At 36.4% G+C, this 23,105-nt stretch overlaps 1 protein-coding gene and 1 long non-coding RNA gene across 3 annotated transcripts in view; one reads left to right on the forward strand and one right to left on the reverse strand.

The window, feature by feature from the left end:
- EFL1 (elongation factor like GTPase 1) overlaps positions 1 to 23,105 on the reverse strand; it is a 69,014-nt gene that overhangs the window by 31,666 nt on the left and 14,243 nt on the right. For both annotated transcript variants that reach the window (XM_017805105.1, XM_017805106.1), the window contains exons 13-15: positions 18,735 to 18,886; positions 17,788 to 17,966; positions 16,980 to 17,115 (exon numbers count right to left, since the gene is read on the reverse strand). In XM_017805105.1, coding sequence (XP_017660594.1) covers positions 16,980 to 17,115; positions 17,788 to 17,966; positions 18,735 to 18,886 — 467 coding nt within the window. The remainder of the gene's footprint in view (positions 1 to 16,979; positions 17,116 to 17,787; positions 17,967 to 18,734; positions 18,887 to 23,105) is intronic.
- LOC108492606 lies at positions 10,395 to 22,700 on the forward strand. Its single transcript, XR_001873169.1, has 3 exons — positions 10,395 to 11,382; positions 19,347 to 19,435; positions 21,674 to 22,700. It is a non-coding gene; the product is annotated as an uncharacterized LOC108492606 (long non-coding RNA).

Raw genomic sequence — 23,105 nt, forward strand, 5'->3', positions numbered from 1 at the left:
ACATATTGCTACAAGTTCTGCATTACACATCCTAGGTACAGGGAATTTAGAATCTACTACTAGAAGTGTCAATTACAAAAGACAATGGTAGTTAGTTGAAAAGCTCATTAAATTTTGTCCATCCTTCTGCTGATTTTAGAATTTAACTGCAGAATTCCAATACACCTCTTTTTCGTCACTTAGAAAAAGAATATGAGACCTTTATCATTTATACATCAGGTAAATGCAAACACAGACTGATGGTTAAGAGGATATTTCAGACATCAAAGGAGAAGCTGCACACTCATTACCAAATGTGTACAATATCCTGTGGGAAATGCCTGAGTCATTGACCATTTATCCTGTTAACTTGTAAGACATGCAAGTAACTAATTAAAATTCAATTTTCCAAGGCCTGACCCAATGCCTAATGCTCTCCCTTAAAGGCAACCTCCCCACACCCCCAACACATCTGCCTCTAAGTGATTTATGCCTGCTGACTTTGTTGCCTTGGGAAATATGGCCTGGAGTGTTCCAAAGCACCAGGAATAATGGACCGTTTCAATCTGCATTATGCACAAGTTGATGTTTATTTTAAATACAATAATTTTCAAGAGGGACAAAGAAGAATATAAAATTTGACTCCAAGCTAAAAGAAAGCTTTAAATAGCCCACTTGTAGTTATACAAGCAATAATATTTTGGGGAATAATTAAAGGATTCTAAGCAAACAAAGCACCTTTCCAATGCCTCTGATTAGGACTATTTGACATGATGGGTGTACAAACAGATGGCATGAGAGGGAACAGGGGATGTCTTAAACACACTTGTTATATCAGCAGCCTAGGAAGTTACTGATAATGAGTTATTTATCACACACTCCAGTTTAACAGCAAAATTAATTCACAAATAAACAGAAAGTGCACTCAAATTAAAAAAAAAAAACAACAAAGAAGTTGCTGCCAGATGAAAACCTATGAATGGGCCATTAATATTTATCTCAGATTGAAAGATGGAGATATGCTCTAAAAACATTAAAAAAAAATCTAGCTAGAATAGGAGCAAGTTTTTAGTGAAAAGTAAAGATGGAATTCTAGAAAGTTATTTCAAAACACACAAATTAATTGTTGACAAAACTATCTAAGAAATGTAAAATAATAAAATTCTAGAGAAAACCATTCTGCTAGCCCTTCATTATTCTGGCTAAAACAGGCCTTTGTTACAGCAATAAAAAAATTCGTATTTTTCCCCAAAATTAAAACTATATTTAAATCACACATGTTACAAGTCAGCTTCACATTAAGTATTTTTGCTTCTGTGTAAACTAAGCATACCAAATTCATGTATATTTAAAACGAAAAAAATCTGAAAGTTAGGACTGCTACTTATCCTCCTTATCACCTGAAATCTTTTTCCCCAAGGCAAAAAAGACTGTCATTTCCCCCCTAATTTCTGATTACTTCAGTTAATGTATCATTGAGAGTTATTACTGTAATTTGCAGTCCATATTACTCTGACTTCCTAAAATATTGCAACATATTAACTTTCATTAGCTCTAGGTCAAGAAAAAAAAGGGAAAAAAATATACAGATCATTCCTAAGATAGGAGAATTCTTAAGACTAGTGCAGAAAGCCACATAATTGAATGGGGCTTTAAGATATTACTCTATTTCAAAATGAAGAAATGAAATAGAACTAATCTTGATTTTTAATGCCCCATTGCAAAAAAAGTAACATTATAATCAGATTTAATTTTATTTACATCAAATGACTCTACATGCGTTGAGAGCATCCCTAACACTGCTCTCATCTGCTACAAACTGCCATGAGCCTCACACTGGCTAAAGATATCAGGGAGGGAACGTGGAGCTTTAACATCTCCACATTTGGAAAACACTTAGTGTTTAATTCCCTTTTGGACACGAATAACACCAGTCACTGAGTGCTCATTTGCATCAGAGCATAAAAGGAAAAGAGACCCCACCTCAAAGGCAGTCTGAGAACACCATCTCAAACACAGCTGGGATGATCCAGCAGCCAGTTGCCCTCAAGAAGAGCTCGTCCCCTCTTCTGGCTTCCCAGCACTAGCATTAGCATTTGTCAGACTCTGGGTGAGAATTCAGGATACTAAACAAACAGAGCAAAAGTGATCTAATACAAAGCAATTTTCCCTCTCACCCAATTTTCACTCCCTCAACTAACAAAGCATTAAGAGACACTGCTTCTGACCGTGTTGTCCCAAACCACATAAATCAACATATTAATCCTAGTGAAGCCCCTATAGCATGATGACCAACCAGAAGTACAGGGTTAACAATGAGCATCTTGTAACACTAGTTAAGAGACCTTTTCACCCCCTCCCACTCATGTAGAGAGTGCAGCTAACACCTTTAGGTCCTGAAACAAGTTAATTTGTCTCCATTCCCCACCTCTGTGCCCTCTCAAATCAGACCAGGCTGGCTGACGTTGTGCTGCCTAAGCAGAAAAGCCCACAGAGGTATCATGTATCACCCACATGCAACAGCAGCGACTCTGTTGCTGCTTCAAGACAAAGCAAAACCTCAAAACACGCACACAAAAAAAGTCAGCTGCTTTTCTGAACAGAAGAAATGTGGCCATTTGCCACTTTCTGGTATGAGCTTTAAACTCCTTGGAAGAGTTCCAGGTAGATTCTTTTTTCCAGGTAGTACCTTTTCTACTAAAAATGAAAAGCATTTCTGCTAAAAACGCCTGAGCACTGAAATTACTCTTTTTGGTTGAGAGGCAAGGCTTTCAACACAGTATGTCATACTTCCTGATGGGATTGTGGACACAAAAGAATCTGTTAAAAATGGAGTATGTTTTTAGTCCCATTTCCAAAGTAAACGCAGCTCCTGTAATCACACAGGCTCCCCTCAACAACTTTTAAACATGTTGTCAACTTCCACTAACTCTACCAGCGAGAGAGAGGGGAGGGTTCAGGTGTAATTAAGTTTCCACAAGTTATGTAAAATCAACGGCTGAGCACTGAAGGGAGACCAAAATTGGTGAGCTCACTGAGAAAAAGGGCAGGCAAAACACGGTCATTATATATCGTGCTTGGAAGCAGCTCCCTGGCGACCGGCGTGCGCATCCCGGCTGGCCAACTGGGACTCGCACAACTCCAGGAGAGGCGTAGCTCTGGAGGGAAGCTGAGGATTTTAAGGACACCAGTCCACAGGAATCCAGGCTTTGTTAGTAACGCTGCTCAGAGAACTTTCTTTTTGAACATCACAAAACAATTAGTCTCTTGTGGAAAAGCTCCGAAAAATGTAACCATCAGGATTCCAAACATTTTATATCCCTTTCTGAAAGCTTCTCAACACACACCTTTGCATCAATGAACTGTGGGGGCTTTCCTGCTTTCAACTTCCTTGCCCCTGCCAGCTCCAACAGAATAAAGAGGGGGGAATGGGTGTGAATGCCTTTGTTGATATGAGTGCAGTAACTGATGGAACAAGAACTACCAGCAGGTTGCATTTTCATTTATTAATGCATTCACAGTCATGCACCTCACACAGGTTGACCCAATATTTCAATATTGCATAAAGCATGACTTGTACAAATCTTAACATATGACACTTGGAGAACATCAAGTCTTTAGATGAGTATTTGTTGCTCAATATTATGTTTCAAAAATGCAATTAGTCACTGAAACGGACTTGTATCAAAGCTGGCAGTGATGATAGTTTAGCCAGTGAAGCTTAAAATGACAGTAACAGATAAACTGACTTATGCCCCATACATTAACTTAAACAACTGTGTAATTTATACAGAATTTTTCTGTTCCCCACCAGTACATTGTCTTGGTGCAGGTCTGCCTACATTCAAAACAACAGTGTGCTTAAACCAACACCAAGGGGCTGAGAAAAACCTGCCCACTTCAAATTCATTGGGATGACTGAAATTACCCTCATTCTATAAGGAAAAGCTTTGACTTACATCTCACCTGGGGTCCTTAAACTCACTGCAGTTCCCCTACTGCAATCTCCCTGCTTTCACACAGACAGGACCAGAAGCAAAGATGGCAATATAACATTCTCACTACTAAATTTGGTGAATTATCTACCAAAATATGCATGCATAAAAAAAGGTTACCAAATGCAAAACCCCACAAAAAACCACTAGATACAGTCGATGACAGTCATGAGGAGCAACTTTGGAAAATGGAGCTTTTTATTTTTAAAAATCACTGTCTTGAATTTTGCCCATATACATAACAGACCTTGCTGAAGAGAATTAGGTAGTAGGAAGAAATAAATGTTAGAAAATAACCATACTTCTTTTAGTCTTAATTAGATGCAAAAAGGTATCTGAATTTAGTTCTGGGCATTAAAGCCAAAATTTCAAAATACAATCAAGTAAAGTCAGCAGCTGTTCTACACCTTAAGAAAAAAACTCAATGGCAACAGCCCCTCAAACATTCCCCTTAGATACCTATGACTGGAATTAAACACTTCTTTATAAATAACATTCTTAACAACTTGTATTCTTAAACGTGAGGTGAAACTAGAAGTTTTATCTAGGCTTGCTATTTTCCAATCATACTTTTTTGACAGTTAAATTACAATAGTTTTATTACCAGATAAGTACAAACGGAGTTGAGACACACACTGCTTGGCTTGCAAACTCTACAGAATACTTCCAGTAAATATCAACTTTTCCACTTATTTACTAAATGGAAAACCACTACAAACAATCTAAACTTTGAGCCTAAACTATGCAGTGCTGCCCCTTTAACACTGTTGTTTAGCAGTGCTCCACAGTTTGACATCAGTTGATACTCCTAAATATAGCTCTGCCTTAACTCCCCCCTACAGTTCACAACCCAGACAAAGCCAGCTTCATGACTCACAGCCTGATACAGGCCAAACAACCCTCACAACACTTTGGCAATTTAATGTGAAACATGAAACAACATCAAAATTTCGGGAAAATATTTAGAAAATAAGTCACTAAAACATAGCCTTTATTCACAGTCTCTTGACTTTGTAACCTCCCCGTTTGTTACAGAGGACTGTGATTCTCTGTGACTCTGTTCGTTGTACTCCTTCAGGGGGAATTGATTCCAAACTGGTCTTCCTCACTCAGACTCCCATGCCCTCACTGCAACCCCCTCCCTGCTTTTTCAGAACTCCTTGAAGAAATTTTGATAACAATACACAATGGAAGCACAGCAGAAACATCCAAAGTAATAAATAAAGGCTTTTGTGGCTGGTTCAAATGTAGAGGCAGAGGCATTTCACAGCCACACCGGTATTTACTGCAAGGATCTGTACATTACAGGCACTAGGTCTACTATACAAAAAGACAAACACTTCTTCACATGCAGGTGTGAAAACATGTATCCTGCTCCTCTCCCCCTTACTGGAGGCCTGGCTAAGATTAGGAAGTGCTCCAGCAGGAATTTAGAACACATTCAAATAAATTGCCCTCACAGATTGGTGGTTTATATTGCATAAACAGCGACAGTTACAAGAAGAGCTTTTGCATTTGTTTGGGTTCTAGTTAACTAAAATATTCTGGTACAGTCTATTGACATGAGATAACTAATGTAATCAAAATAAAAAGCAGAGGTAGAATACCTGATGGAAAGACAGAGAGGAAGGTGGAATACAAAGAGAAAACAAGAGGTTAACACTAAGATTTGGGTTGGGGAGCTTAGGGGACAAAGGGTCGATTTCAGAGCCCTGTTAACACTCCAAAGACAGCTGAGGGAGGTCCAGCCTAATTTCTACAGTCTGGTTATTACTCTGAGCAGGCGGCAATTAGTGTAGCCATGAAAGTTAAAGAAACATTCCAAGAGGAGCTCTTTTTCATATAAAACAGTAGCTTTTCTCAGGACAAAGTGTCAAAGAAAAAAAAGAAGCTAAACAAGATGTTTTCATGGCAGTGGCTTTACTTAACACTACGCTGCCTCTGAAACCTGCAAATTTCCAAGCTGAGCTAATAACTAGGAACCATGCTGATTGCAGATTTTTGGCTTTCAGACTACTCCGTAAGATTAATTTAATTTAGAGTCAAAACATTTGTAGATTTTCTGCATGAAGAAATGCACATTAAAAACCATAAAGTTTTCACTACACTGACAGTGCTGTGAATCCATGTGAGACCTTCACCCAAAGTTGAAAATAGCTACACATTTTTGTATTGTATGAAAAACAGTGCCCTCTGGCTTCACATAAAATGGGAATAAGAAAGCAGTTTAAAGGATAAAACTGGTTCCTATAGCCAGTTCTTGTAAAGAAACATATGGAAAATTACATGACAATTTTCTGACTACCCTAATTTATCAAGGAATCATCATCATAATTCAGATGCTCTGAATATTGAAATAATTTGATATTGAACTTAAAATATAACCCTCATCAGAGAGTTGTGCATATGTCATGAGAAACTGAAACTCAGTGAAAAACAAGAAAAGCACTAAATTTGTTCTTTAGAACTGTTTTGTTCATAGGATATTTGCTTAAAGTATAAAGATGGGGAAAAAAAAGCATTATTCAATCAAAGCCATGTAAAGGGGCTTCAATTTTGCAGAACTATAGAAAAGAGATGATACAGAAACAGAGAAGATCATAAAATAAAGAGAATTATAAAATTTTTACTGCTAAAAACCACATATACAGAGAACAACTTCCTGGTGTACTAGAGCTGAAAAAGGAAAGATTTAAAAGAAAATACTCAGAAGCCAAGAACTACACAAAAGTAGTGACAAACTAGATTTAGCTAACAAAGCCTACACTGCCTAGAAAAACCATGTTTATCCCTCACTCATTCATTGCCTCTGTCAGGGCATGGAGAGGATGACATTTTGAGACAACTAAGCTCATTTCTAGATCCAAGTTTCTTCTCCCACCCCAAGTTACACATGGTGTATTTCAGTGCTGATAAACATCAGAACTGAAAATATTTTGTACCATGAATACAATTATTTGTGTTATTTAAGGCTGTGTTGGGAAAAGGACATTGTCCTGTTTGAGACTGCAGAAGGATAAAGAAGCAGCACTCTATACGAGGCCTGGCAAGAGAAGCTACGTTAGGAAAGGAGCTGCACACACAAGTAAAATATATCTCTGTGATACACAAAGCAATGATTATCCAAATGGATAATTTCATGACCTAATGTAATTTTTTACACCCTTTAGTGTCTTTGCAATTCCATACTTGAGTAAAAGTCTAGCCCATGAGGTAGTATTCAAGTTACAGTTTTATTTAGTTATCTGCCCCAAAATATATAGTGACTTGATTCTCTAAAAAATATCAACATTTCACAACTACCTTTTAGTATGTGAATTGACAGCCTTTGCAATGGAGCTACAACTTAATTCATCTGATAGAAATTGAACTTTATCTGACAAAAGCAGCTAAAGGAATGGCCAGCTGATTAAAAGTACAGACATCTTTTAATAGATGTCACCAGTTGAGTCATGTACACCATCACAGTAGCAAGAGATGTATTGTCCATAAATAACACTGCGAAACCCAAAATCCTTTTAGAATAGAATTTCCTTCTGCATTGGTAATTGCACACATTCCTAAACAGATTTGATTTATGATGTCTTTTTTATGTCTGAATTGTTATACATGAATTTACATGTAGTAAGGCATATATTTACAAACTCATTTGTGCTTAAAGCAATTATTTTGCACCTATTTCTGAAATGACACTGCATGTTCTCAGTTTGAATTTCAGAAAACCCAAGGTCACATTAAACAAAGGAAATGTTCCTTTAAAACAGGTTTCTGAAAGTTTGAGTTTTACAACAAATACTTCTGCAAAGGGAATTCTCTAGCATGTTCAATTCAGAAGCAAGAAAATAAGCCTAATGCCATTTTGTACAGAGTGATAAAAGGTTCAATTATATAGTCTAAATACTGATCCTTGTTAAATCAAATAATCTATACCTCTGTTGAAAACTGAACCTGAAACACTAATTCCTCAAATGAAGCCTGTTTGTTGAATCTCAGACATTTACTCCAGTGCCCTGGTGTATCAAGTTCATCCCTGGATTGATGTTTCCCACTTTCCATACAGCATTTCATAGCTGCACTAACAGGCAGGTTTTTTCTTAGAAATGGAATTCTAATAACTGAGTACAAAACTGAAGTCACTTTGGTTAATTTATTATAGAGCCTCATTTAGTAATGGATATCTAAGTCTGTTTACAGATTTTCCACCAAACAAGACAAGTTAGAGGTTTCCCTTAGACCCACATCATGAGAAAGGAGTGGGCACACGGCTATACTACAGACACCTACTAAACAATGCTCACATTCTAGTTTTAAAGAGGATACTGGTCTTAAAAAAAATACAACAGACCAAAGACAAAAGAATGCTCCAAGTAATTTTTATAAGCAGACTAAAGAAGGGTATAGCATTCAGGCTTTTCAAATGAAAACATGAGGTAATTTGCTCAAATCATCAGAGATGTATCTCAGTATGCTGAACAAAATCCCAAATGCAACATTACAGATGTGAGCTCAGCCAATCATCTCAAAACTTCACCTTAAGATTCTCTTACCATTTTACATCAATGATATTACTACTTTAACTCTTACAGTATTGAAAAAAATAAGAGGCTCATTAGCCAAGTAATAAATATTATTATTTCTGTATAACTGTTCTCCCTTTATTTATATATGCACATAGTCACTTTCATAGAGGGAGAGATTAAAAATAATACATTGATGCTTGCTAAAGACAGTAAGTGTGAAATACTGGAGAAAATCCCCATGTTTCCATTTTAAAGAGACTGGCAAAATTATACCAAACCAACCACTCTCATAGAAGATTTGGAGACTCTGGAGATAAGCCAGGTAGTATCTCCAAACTAAACCCACAAACAGTTAGCTGCTGAAAGGCTGAGTAACACCTGCCCAGGGGCAATGACTACACAAGTCAATTCTCCACTCTGCCACAAGAAAAGGTCTCCTCAAACACCGGCCCTGAATTCTGATCAATGAGTGGCAGTGTAATAATAAGGCATCAAATAAATTTGAAGTCTGAAGGCCAAGAACCACTTGTCTCTAAAGTAAACACTGGGATAATAAACAGAGATGACTGCCTGCACCTCAGACCCTCTTCCCAGTCTATTTCTAGGTGGTTTATATTAAGTAGCTGCAGAGCATGTGCCTGCTGCTGTGCTGTGAGTTCCTTCAAGCAGCAATGGTATGAAATTGTCTTGATTCTTGTTAGTCCCACCGCTGCCCACAGGCACATAAGTAGCAGCAACCAACACCAACAAGTCTGGGCAGTTTTCCTTCTGGTACTATTTGGAAAACCTCAGGCATCAGCAACTAGCTGTCTGCATACAAACCCCATGGAATCAGGAGTGCTTGCCTCACATTTGCAAGATTATTTAGAAATCTAATTTCCATTTACACGAAAGCTCAGTTTTTACAGATTATAATAACTAAAAGTTACTTTAAAACTGACACAGAATGTTTCGTTGCATTCTCTCCTTTCCTCAAAAACTTAATCATTTGACATATTTTTGACATTATAATCCAACAGGGGTCAAGAGCAAACTTACATTTATAGGTAAATGAATGTATTAAGACTTGGGCTTTAACAGTCTTATATAGTTCAATTTTTCAAATGTGATTAAAAAAACACATTTTTAAGACCCTGTAATCAACTCCTGAAAATTAGAGCAGAGAACATTCCAGAAGCACTACAGAATTTAGAAGTGGTTTTCTCCAGAAAGAATTACTACACTTCTGATTTCCTTTTATAGTCTTAATAAGCTACAGTCAGAAAAACAGAAAAAAACCCAAGCTACTCAAAATGCAATTTAAATTCTCCAATTAAAAAAACAACCAAAAAACTCCAAACAAAAAAGGCTTTATAAGGAAACTATTAAACAATCAAAGTATCCTTCCCCCCCAAAAATTAGCTGAGTTAAAGACACATCAGTGCTGTAACTCTGACCTAAGACAGGACATATTTTTTTCTCTCCAGTGACATGTCAATAATGATTTGAAAACAAGGTCGTGAATCACTTATTTCTTTTGCAATAAAGTTTGTCAAGTCAAATCCCCTGAAATAAACCACATGAAATGGTAAGGCAAACAGGGCAAAACATGATCACCAAAACATGCTTCTGATTTCAGTTGATACTATTTCATTAGCTGTGCACCATGTTACATTATGTTGCCCACTAAGCAACACAAATTACTCAGCCTGCTCGTTAGAAGCACACACAGCAAAGAGCAGGAACTGCAAAGGGACTAAATCCACTAAGGCAAATACAGAGTTAAAAAAAATGGTTTCAGTTTCCAGCACTGAAAGAGGCCAAACAACAGATTAACTATTATGTCTTTTGCTTAAAGAAACAACTTGAACATATTTAATTTTTTCAACAATTTAACTATAAAACATTAATTGGGCAGGAAATTAATACAGATACAATGATGTCAGGTAAATGCAACAGCCCACAGAGAGAAAATGTCATTCAACAATAAAATCCATTCAATTATATACCTCTTCCTCAACAGTGCTGGATTACTAAAAACTAGCTACAAAGGCATGGCTATTTTACTGGCGTTATAAGATGGCAGTTGGAGATAAAAATTGTAAGTATTCCAAAAGTGAAGACAAAGGTCTGAGTTTTCTTTGTTTCATTCACTATTTTCAGCCCACTTCAGTAACATCCTGGGGGAAGACTGCCCTCCTGCGTTCACCCGCCATAGCACGGGAGGAGACAGGCCGTGCAGCTGGAATCACTTCAAGCTGGCTATTTTATTTATTTTATCTTCTTTTTTTTTTTTTTTTTAAATAATCACATTAGTGATTCAGAGAGTGAAATTAGCCCACCAAATGTTTGCACGGGAATACAAGGCTGGTGAGCAGCAGGCCTGCCCCTGGTGCTCTCACAGAAGGTGGTAATGCTCGCTGGCTGGCACCAGGCCTAGAAAGCCATTCTGGGCCTTTAAAATGGCATCGCTGCTCACAGCTGCTCTTTGTTCTTAACAGAGGCTGCTTATTAAAAGCTCCTAAATTGCTCGATGAAGTCCCGAAGGAATAAAATGCTTGTCAGACACCTTGTAATGAGGTTAGCTATACTCCTTCACACCAGCTCTTCATGCAGCTCTATGGCAATCTATCTTCAGAGAGGCACCAAAAAATCCAGGAGTATGAATCCATAATCACCCACATTTCCTGTGTCGTATTGCTCCCATGTCAAGAACCTAAAAGTTGCATATAGGGTTGCATATGTACTTGTTTATAACAAGTTGTTATAAATAACTGACAGGACACCTGAAAACAAGCACTTTAGAAATGGAAAAACCAAGGTACCCAGCAGTCTGTCGTGTAGGAAGTCAGACAGTGAGTTGGCAACAGGAGTGACTTCTGGATTCCTGCTTTTAACAGTGTAATTTGGTAAGTTAAAAAAACCCAAATGCTCTTAATTTGGTAGAACACTTGATACTCACATAGCTAACTGCATTTGAAAACATTTAGGAAATCATCTAGCCTCCTATGAGCATTACACTAAAGCACTACAAAACTAGTGGTAAGGAAAAAGCTTTGCTTTTAACAGTATTCCACAAAACACAAAAAAGCACTTAAATAGTCAAATAGGAAGCTGTAAGAAAAATCTAGGTTTGTACACTAGCAAACATAAGTCTATTGCTATGGTACTTGTGAATAAAAAGCAGTATACAAAGCAATAATTTTAAGATGCGTGTCATTCTGAACTCATGGGTGTGCACATGCATGACTCTGTCCACAACACGCCTTGAGATAAATTTTATTCCAATTAACAAAAATGTACCACTGAATGATCCTTCAGTTTCTTCAAAGGAAAAACATGACTCAACCAACTTAGAAAAACATCCCACAACACTATTCACTTATACAAGTACCTAAACCAGTATTTTCAAAAACACATGCCTTGGTTTTTACATCAGTATTTGCTTAAATTGCTTAGAAATAAGAAACAGCACCCAGTATGGGAATCCTAAGCCTTTCATCTGTGCATATTATCACCAAAAAAACTACTACCTTTTCTTCCCCTTTTTAAAATACGTTTTTACACTACCTTTAACAACTGTTTTCATTACTCAAACCCCCCTTTATTGCACAGAACAAAAAAGGCATTTTGCCTTCGATTATAGGACAGCACCAAATAAAATAACAAAAAGGGACAGAGAAAAAAAAGGAAGATATTCTGTGCATCTGGAGAGCATGCACTTGTTCAATCTTCACTTATGAGCCCAGATTACATTTTCCTCACATATTGTCTTATGATTTTTCCTTTGTTACTTTGGGGATCACCCACTTAGTTCTTTTTATAGTCTTTAACCACAAAAATTTCACAATTTTACAAAGTGATGCTTTTCCTGTAATTGTATTTTTTCTTTGACTGGTTCAAGTAAACAAACAAATGTATTTATATATATATGAAAGCAGAGAGATTCTTGCATGGGAATAAGCAAATCAACCATCCCCACTTTCTCTTGATTTCCCCATAACACAGACCTACTATCACTTCAGAACTGTCTGTGTGTGAGAGATAGTCTTAATTTAAACTAAAAAATCTGAACACAGAAACATAATGGAAATAATTTAAAACTTGAATGTAATAATCTCCTTGGTGGAACTTTCAAAACTGTTTCAATTGAAGTTATTGTTTTCCCTTCAGTTAAAGAAGTAACATTTTTTCATTCATGGAAAGACATAATAAATGCTGCTTTCCCACAACTTTCATTAACAAACAAAAATTAAAAATATTAAATATTAAATATAAATGTTAGTGTTAATTTTTCTATTTGTGTAGCTACATTATCAGTCTCCACTGCTTGTTAAATAATGCTTAACACTGCTTGGCAAACAGAAGAACTTACACAAGGCATCCAAATTAAATAAATTAACATGTTGTGACTGGACCATTTATTGTTTTCCTTTAAAAGAGAAACTAAGCATTAGTAAGAGGAGCTATGATAATTAAACTGGAGACCAATGGATTTTATGCTACAGCCAGGGTTCACCCGTCAAATACACCTCTGGAGAAGATGCTTGCACGGCAGCTCCAGTGCCACAGACATTCCCTGTAGCACAAGGGGAGTGTCCCAGCAAGAACTGAAGCTTCTCTAATACTCAATAAACTAAAGAAGCTAAACATGTCTGGAAAGCCAGATGATAGTCTATACAAAGCTCCTTTCTCTACTATATTTTTGCCATAGGAAAGAAGGACAAGCCTTTAATGAGAGTGGGGCAGTTTCAGTAGCTTTCTATTTGCATAGACTTGATTATGCAAACACAGGTCTGTTAATTACAGTGTCACAAAGAACACGCAACAATATATCAGTCAAGCAGTTTTTGGAATTTAATATTTAAGTACCTTTTCTCTCCTTATAGTCACAGAAGGACAATACTGTCAAAACAGCACAAAGTTTTTTGTCCAAGGTCTAGGATAAAGGACCTTCTTTCCAATGAGTATTCAGGCAGCTTTCAAAAGGAGAGCACAAACTATGCCCCAGATGTCTTGGTACCAAAAATCAATTGATATTGAGATAGGGATTTAGATGGCATACCTACTTGTCACATTAAATGTCTGCAAGTACAGAGCACTTCTGTATTTGGAATGTAAGCATGATTTTGGTATACCTAGTTAGAATTTGCTGTTTCTGTTAAGACAATAAGGCCTCAGCCCAAGTGAAGGCATTACAGAAGCTGACAGGGCCCTTAGGACAGTGACACAAAGGCAGCCAGCACTGCAACCAGGACAAGCAGGAGGACCATTTGCAAGACCAGGCTCTCACTCCCAGAGCTCTGAGAGCTCATGGCCACAGGGAGGTTCAAATTCAGCAGCTGCACACCTTGGAAAGGCCTGTGACACGACAGAGGAAACATAAGCTGGTCCTGAAACAGTGCATTGAGACACATGGTTTAGTTTTGGATCAGCACTTCAACATTTTTCCAAATTAAACCTCAAGACACATCCATAGCCCATTCCAGTGACTATCATGTTTTCATTCAGCAGTTTCAACTCAATACAAGTGGCATTTGGAATCTGAGGGCACATACCTAATCTCATACAATGGTATCTGCTGCTTCACTAACTAGATTCGCCTCCTGCAAGGTCTCTGCTCACTCAAAAGCCTACAAAATGACCGTAACAGTGCCAGTTAATAAGTATAATATCCTGTCTGCTGGCACAGGACCTCGAACAGAAGTGCAGGGGAAAAAAAAAGGTGAAAAATGAGAGAGTACTTTCTCCTCAGACAGCACTTCGTTCACATAGTCCTTCTTAGTTCTCAGAAAAATCAATAGTCCTTCTAAATTACAAATTCTACAAACCAAGCAAACCAAGTGGTTTTTGTCTGACACAAGAATTTTACTCCTTTCAAAGAATATTCTGACAAATAACTTTAAAAAGAAGTTTTATTACAAAGACTTAATTATCTTTGGTCCTCAAGAACTTTTCCATTTGCTTTAAATCATATTTCACCTCCTACTCGAGGCTTACAAAAAATGCACAGTAGACACAAGATTGTAAAGAAAAATTCTGAAGTACAAACGGCTTTGTGGAAGGAGGCACTATTTTGTATTTGCCATACTACTTGAAAATGACACACTGCTTCAAGCTTCTTGACAAATACTTTTGACGAAACAGTTGTGCTGCAAACTTGCAATACAAATTAATTTGCAATACAAATAAATTTGTCTCTCCTTACTTCCAGGAACTCAGAGTAATACCAGAAAATAACTTCCCAAAGCTTTCCAAAATGGCTACATGTTAGACAGGAACACAGCGACACTTTTCAGCTGGGTATTTTTGAATTCTGTTTGTGTCACAGCTTTGCAGTTAAAACACAATTTGTTTCGTTACCTTTACCTCTCAAAATATTTTGCAATCTCATATTTTTATCAATTAAAAGGAGAGTAGTGTTTTAAGGAAATATTAACTGAACAGAAGGAACAAGGAATGAAATCTTTCCATCTTCAGTAAAACAACCATGTCTTTGATCATTAAACCTTTGCATAAGCCAGTATAAAGGATAAAAAGGCTGCTCACTGGGACCAAGCAGATTCCTCCTTGTAAGAAATAACCTAAAAATAATAGCAAAAAAACCCCCCAAACCCTGAAAAAAAAAAAGAACCTGAAAGAAACCTTCTACCACAAGTCTTAAAGCAGAAATAGGCAGTCATGACTAACTGTGTACTCCTTATGGTAATAATTTAATTACACAGAGTAAAACCACAGAGCTTTCAGCAAAGTTTCCTTAATTTTCTAGATAATCCACAAGCAATTTCCTTATATGGCTGGAGAGAAATCACTGCTGTATGCTTTAAAGCTGGAAGATAAATGGCCTTTGAAACAGAAATCATTGTTACTAACTGGACTAATAAAAGTCTTGCATCACCATTGTTACATATTCCTTTCATATAAATGTCTTGCATTTTCTCCTGAGTGTGATAAATCATCATCAAATCAGTAAAGGTGTTTATTGAATTTATGTAAATTAACAATGCAGCTTTACAGGGAAATGAGAGAAACAAAGGAAAGGTATTTAGGATTTTTAGTTTTAAAAAAAAATCTTTAGCAATCAGACTTAAAAAAATCCAACATATACACTTGAACTTGCATGTTTCAGGTAAAAATGAAGACCTGTTTTGTGTGATCACTTTACAGTGATCTGATGAAAAAATATGAAATACTAAACACAGTCTGGCTAAGAGCTCTGACTGAATTCTGATCTTAAAATTCTAATGAATTCTTCTAAATATGACTCCTATCACTCAAGTAATTATTTTTATGGAAAAGTTAGATCCCACTGAAGAGCAACCTTCAGCACTAAAGACCACTCACAACTTTTTGGCGGAATCAGATGGGTACAAAACAGTTTCTTGAAATTTGATCCAACTCTTCACACTAAAGACATAATAAAATTCTCACAACATATTTTTCTCTGCAGGAGGCAGCTCCAGGAGTATTTATTGTTTTGTAAACATGAAAACCATGTCCTTTCACTTGTACTGCAGAGTGTTTTGGGGTGGGATTCTTTTCTTAATAATTTCTCGAAGTAAAGAGACCATGTACTTAATACATTTTGATACTGCAAATGGTCAACTACAATCAGACAACAGTAAGGCGTAATTCAAAATTTTAAAATACCAAGCTTCCAAATAAAACTATGTTCTGAATGCTGGGCCCATGATACAAGTGACCAGTATGGTTACCGGCCTAAATTAACAGAATCCAATCCTGACAGAGTAGACCTATTTTTCATTTACTATATGTTTGCCATAAATTTCTAAAAATCATACAACAGACAGGAAAATAATTGTATATTTTGCTGTAGTTAAAAAATTTTCATTCACACAATGAAAAAAAAAAAAGAACCAAATTTTTAAAGTTTACACTTTCTAAATTCTAAAGAGTAGTTTTGATATTAAAAAAGATAAATGAAGGACAAAACCAGCAAAGAATGCTATTCACACTCTACAGCAAAGCAGCTCAGAATCTGGCACAAAAGAGCATAACTCAGTGATTATGATGACATCACTAGAACCTTGTTCATGGACAAAGTGAAAAATTTGCCACAGTCGTTAAGGAAGAAATTTTTAGCACCATAGTTCAAGTTTTCATAAAGAAAACTTACAATCAGCCACATCATTCAAAAAGTCACATTACAGAATTTCCACTATTAGGAAACCAGAAATAATCCTTGAGATTTAGAAAATATGAGAAATTACTACTGCCTTCAGCAATTCCTGGCAGCAATGCTTACCTGGCAACAATCCAATCTGAAGATGACACGCTAATGTAATCCCTAATTTTCTCCTATTCAAAGTTCACAGAAATCCCCATTTAATTAAAGTGCCTTCCTTTTTTTGCACGCACGACATCCCTAAAAATATTCATAAGATATAGGTTTTCTTATTTATTAATCACATCTAACCAGTTGCAGTGTACATTGATTGATACAAGGCTTCAAGCTCTAGGAAATTAAATACAAGTCACATCTTACCCAGAACATTTCCTGCTGGTACTTCTTCAAGGTCTTCAAGTTCTCTTCCCATAAGTAAGTAGAGATTCTCCAGTGTACAGCAAGTCATATGAGGTACTACTGGCAGATCACTGGTAGGAGAACACTGGGCTGACAGCTACACAGAGTAGAACAACCAGAGATCAGATATTTGTTACTTACTACTTACGAAAGCTTCTTCCACAAAATCTCCTTGCATTCCAAAGCTAAAAAAGCACATTCTAAAGAATTTTCATTTCAAAAGTTAAATATTAAAAATCAACATATACCTCCAAAAATCCAGTTCGTGGTAAATGAGCAAATGTCACAAAGAAGATTAAAAAATAATGCTTTCTTTGGAGAATTTTAGGTGTGTATTACCCCATCCCAGTTTTCATTATCTCTGATAAAACGTTTTGAATTAAATTCAAAAGCAATGAACTTCTTTGATCATAATCTCAAAACATTTAACACTACTTTTTTCAATACTTTTCAACATCTTCTGTTCCCTAAAAGCATTGCTTTATCCTTCACTTCTTTTTTGTTTTTTTAAATCAAAATATATACATACTGGATTTATGGTAAGCTAATACAACACTACTTAAAAGTATTTCGGAAATGTTAAGGTTTATAATGAGCTTACACTCACAATCAACTATTAGCACAATTACCTAAATTACTTCCATACTTTCTGGAACTTTTTACTTGAACTTTTTTTTTTATTTTTTGAGTGAGCAACATGTAAGAAGTTCAGTCATCAATGCTTCAGAAGAATCCCAAGCTATTGTAACAGTTCACTGCCACCTCTTACCTTATGCAAGGTCTCAGCAGGATCATATTTTGGTCCTAAAACAAAGATTTTTTGCCCTCTTTTTGCCACACCACTGAACACTCTGGCAAATGCAATGAAAGATTCCTTGTTTTCTGTTTCCTCTTTCACTACCTTCGAGGTCATGCTGTCTCCTTGACCAGTGACCTGTTGCTCTTCACCTAACCAAAGTTAGAAAAAATATATTAAATATAAAAACAGTTTCTGCTTCATCATCTGAAGAGAAAAAAAATGAGCTACATATTATATTATCACATCTGGCAAATCACAGAATCGTTTAGGTTAAAACAGACCCTTAAGATCATGAAATCCAACCCTTAACCCAGCTCTGCCCAGTCCACCACTAAAAAATGCCCCTAACGTGCCACATCTTTTAAATATCCCCATGGATGGTGTCTCAACCACTTCCCTGGATGGTGTCTCAACCACCTACACCACTTTTGGTCAAGAAATTTTTCCTCTAAACCTTCCCTGGCACAATTTGAGGCCATTTCCTCTTGTCCTATTCCTAACATTCCCTGTTACTTGGGAAAAAAGACCAACCCCCACCACTGTAACTCATAATCCAGTCCTGTAGCTCATACACTGCTGTTGTACCAATTTATTATTAGGCTGTTCGTTTGGGGCTCAAAATTATTTAACTTTCAGCAGAGCATCTCCTTCAAGCATCATCTCTCTTCACTGACTCAAAGTACGAAGACCAAGCACATTTTTAGGCTATAGGAACATGTACCCATGGCACTATTACACCATTTATGAACTATCAGCTTTCCTACAAATCTTTCCTCACTCTTTGTTCAGTTCCATGTAGTTAACTCTGGAGTGGCATGTGAATGATTCACGGTGTGGATGTACACAGCCCCTTGGCAACACCAAGACACTACTATTAAACACCCTCCAGGAAAAATAGGTATTAGGGCACCACCCACCTTTTGTATCACCAGTGTTCCCAGCTACTTCAGATGAATTTTCACTTGGGGGCTCTTCTGGCAGCTCCTTCCCTTGACTTGCTGCCAGTTTCTCTGCGTGCCTTCGTTTCGCAAGTTCACGCCGATGAGCAATTTCTTCTTGAGTTAATGGCCTACATTGTATTTTAAAACATCAGTATTTGGAAAAGTAATCTATTCTAAAACAAATAACAATAATGAGAATACTATATTTGGCAAAAGTAAAAGCTCACACAGAATGCCTCTTGCCCCCATGACAGTATAGATTTTAAGTCAGCTAAAATTAGCAAAACTCTTCCTCTGCCATATTTAGAAAGAGGCCACTATGTTATTTTGCTAAAATAAATCAAGTTTCCTGCACCATGTGAATTCTCACTTTTTCAGACAAAAATCCAAGACAATTTTCAAAACTGCTTTTTACACCATGTCCTGCTGTATGTTACCCTGAACTAGAATGACTGCTCACACTACAAATACAGCACACTAATCTCAGCTTATCTATATCAAGGTAGTTAGAAAAAAACCCAGACTTTTCTTCCTAAGAGATCAAATACTGCCATTTTTAATTACTTGTGGTGTCTTTATTATTTTCAGGCAATCTTTACAGCAAGTGCTCAAATGCAGGAAAAAGTCTGTTTGCTAAACCTACAGTGATGTGTCCTGCATTTGCTCACAGGATGGAGGTAAGAACAACAGTTCTTCGTGTTTAGATGGTTTAGGATTTTCCTATTAGTAGTTTTAGCTTGTTTAGTAGCCTTGGACAAGTCACTTCCCCTCTTTAATTTCCACACTTACAAAAACAGGTCAAGATTTCCTGAATAGCAATGGTAGTAATGAATGATAAGAGGAAGAAAACCACAGGAAGCAGTTTACAGAATAGCCACGTAAATATGATCTCCAGCAAAAAAAGCACAAAAACATTGACTCACTTTGCCATATCAACTATTACACACTCCTAAGTAGGGAAACAACCCATTATTGACAGGTCCAAGTTTTTATGTGTCGTCAGTAGAAGTAGTTACAGGACACTTACTTTGCTTTTAAGTGGATTAATTAGGGGCAGGAAGCCTTGAATAGATTATGTGGCTGAGACCAACTCACTGCCAGTAAGATTTTTCCTAATATTACAATCTGGATGCTTTACTGCATATAACACATTCTGCAAGACACTTCATTTAAAAAATGAAACCCTTCATTTTATCAAAATTTCTCCTAGAACTTGGGGAAATCACTGAACAGTTATCAGGCTTATCTTGAATCCAAATGTCCAATTCAAAAGAATAAGAAAATTATACATACGTTAAAAATCTCTCTAAAAATTACCTAAGAGAGGCCACCAGAATAAAATGTAAGAATTTGAAGCACAGACTTTTAGAACTCAACCTGGTTCTGAGTTGTGACATCATATGTCATAGAAAAGGAGAAAGCAAGACAAAATCACCACTTCAAACTTCTTAGCAACTTGGGGGTTTTTCTTTTTTCTTTTTTTTTTTAATTGTTTCTTAAGTAATCATTGTGACAGAATTAAGAATATGTAACTCTGAAATTGCAGATACTGTGATATTACTGTTTGGCCTGTTTACTTTATTGCAAAAGAGAGCGAGGTTTAACAATACAAAACACAAAGCAGATGGTGGACATGAAAACTTTTTCATTATTTTTTTTTCCTGAAGGCAGCTGTTCAAAGTTATTTAAGGGTTTGGAATGTCAGAAAAATTCCCAGAGGAGAGAGATTGATAGGGAAAGTACAGATGAGACAGCCAAGGGTGTCATAAATGCAGTCTATATATGATGGCATAGTATACACATGAGGACATACATATGCATTCCAACACATTTGATTGTCCAAAAATACTTTTCATTTGTGTAAATAATACTGAGAGCAAAAAAAAGAAGTTTGCATTTTCCCCTTTACATGGTATTCTTAAAAATATCAGTATATTTAGGTATCAGATAGCCCTAACCACAAATATTAAAGGTACCTTAAAATTTAGAATGCACTGGTTTAAGTTGCAGCACATATAATCACAGTTAATTATATTCTCAATTTGATGAAAAAGCAGACTGAGTGTAGGTGGGACTTTAGCTAGTAGGTACAACCTAAACTTCCATCCTGGTTTCTGTCAGCATCAATTTCTATAAAATTAGTCACTCCCAGTAGTATCATTAGAAACTAAAAAAAGATAATGTTGTCAAATAAATCCTTATATAGAGTTGTAACACACTCAGGCAGAACACAGAACAAGATTAATGCACATAAGGCACTGGATCTGCAACAAAACCAGTTTTAAATTATACCCTGATTTATTCAATTTCTCCAGTTGACAAAACCAATCAGAGACAAAATCAATTTTCAACAAATGCTGCCCAAACCAAAAGAAAGACTGTCTCTTCTTTTTCTTCCCTTCCCCTTTTTCACTCCACAAGAAAGGATCTATAGCCTCCTAACACTGGCAGGAAAAAAAGGGACCATGCAGTCCCACAAAAAACAGCAAATGAAAATTCAGGAGCAGAAAGAGAAAGAAGAGATTCCCTGCCTCCAGACATGGGAAGCTGGCACAAGTAATGGAGCTGACATAGATGGGTGAACACATATTACTAACTCATCTTAATCTCAAACACATGGTACAGAAAAGCTATGGAAATAATAATGTGGGAAAGAGTATAATATACATACTACCAGCATTCAGTAGATTGTTGATCAAATCCATCAGTTTTCAGGTAATGTAAGCAAGCTACTGCCAGCTACTTCTGTGATTCCCACAATCCTCTGAACATGATAGCTTTTCTACTCCTTCACATTATCAAAGAGAGACTTCAATCCAAAACAGTTCAAAAATTCAGAGTGAATCATCAAAACAAACCCCCCCAAAGGTAAATTTGCCTCTGATTATTAAAGTGTTATGTTTTTTAACCTTCAGACCATTTTAAAAAGGAACCACCACAGTCAGAACATCAACTGATTTCCAAAGGATTAATAGTGCTGCCAACAAGTGTCTGTGATGCATCTCCCGTGCCATGGACAATGTTTCTGAAGTGCTGAGAATACTCTCTCTCCATGCAGTTTTACCAGTTTAAATTCCATGAGCTCATGGACACGTGACCTGACTTCACAAGGTGCGAAGGGAGTAACTTCAGATAACATCTTTAAATCCAAGTAATTTAAAGAGAATCCTCCAGATTACTCTTCATGGCTCTGCTCTTCAGAATTAAGTTCTAGCAAAATCATTGGCTGCTGTTCCACTCATCTGGCACCCAAAGAATTCTGTCAACAGCATCCCTAAGGACAGCTCTGTCAAGTGCAGTTTATTTGCTCCGTTTCAGCACAGCCTGTGTCCAGTGGTCTTGCTAATCCTTCTAAAGTTTGTTACTTTCTGTATTAAACTACTTAATGTCTATGGAACTATTTCCATTCACAAACTAATGTACATCTACCAAGATCATTTACTATTGTTTCTGTTGCAACTGAAAGTGCTATGCAATTCACAGTAGAAACAAATGTGCAAACAACTGAAAGTTATCCAAATCAGAATTTACATAAAATTTCATACTACAATCTTCCAGAGCTCCTGCAACAGGGAACACTCAATAACTCTTTTGTATTATATTACATAGCAGCTTTCATTCATTCTGAGATATGTAATGGAATAAGATATCAATACCAAGCTGTCATATACTGCCTTGAAAAACACTCTAGAATGATATATGGACCTTTGATTTATTTCACATGCTAAATGTGCAATAAAAAAAAGAATAAACTCGAAGCAAAACTCTTCCACAATGTTACAAGCTTTTCTCTCTTAATCTTACCATTACACAAACTAAATTATGCCTGGAGATCCAAATTTCAACCATTACTACATATTTCTTCCTTGAATCAATTCCAAAGGTCTTAGCCGGATTCAGCTGTATACTGTTACACTGAAATCTTTTTCATGATAACAGTAATAGGGGTTTTAATTTTTGAAAAGCATATATTAGTCTATTAATTACATAATTGTGTGCCAAATTCAGATGTTAACCTGCAAATCTGACAGCCTATTCAGATGACTCATTTCTAATGCACAAACTACTATTTAGAACAAATTATTACTGAAAACAGAAGCTGATGGGTTCAGGTCACACTGAAGTCACTGCAAGTCATATTGCCTTTAAACGTAGAAGTTAATTTACTTGCAAGAAGACAGCAATTCCTTACACAGCTTGGAGCTTTATAAATGTTCTCATTAGGATCAAGACAATGTAATGACATTTCAGCTGAAGGTTTGGTGAAAATTACAGGATTTTTTTTTCCAATACAGTTTTTAGGAAACATTAGAAAGCAAAGAAAAGAAATACACTACAATCTTGGTT

Source organism: Lepidothrix coronata, unplaced genomic scaffold (assembly GCF_001604755.1).
Source record: "Lepidothrix coronata isolate B3197 unplaced genomic scaffold, Lepidothrix_coronata-1.0 Scaffold11, whole genome shotgun sequence".
Classification (NCBI taxonomy): domain Eukaryota; kingdom Metazoa; phylum Chordata; class Aves; order Passeriformes; family Pipridae; genus Lepidothrix; species Lepidothrix coronata.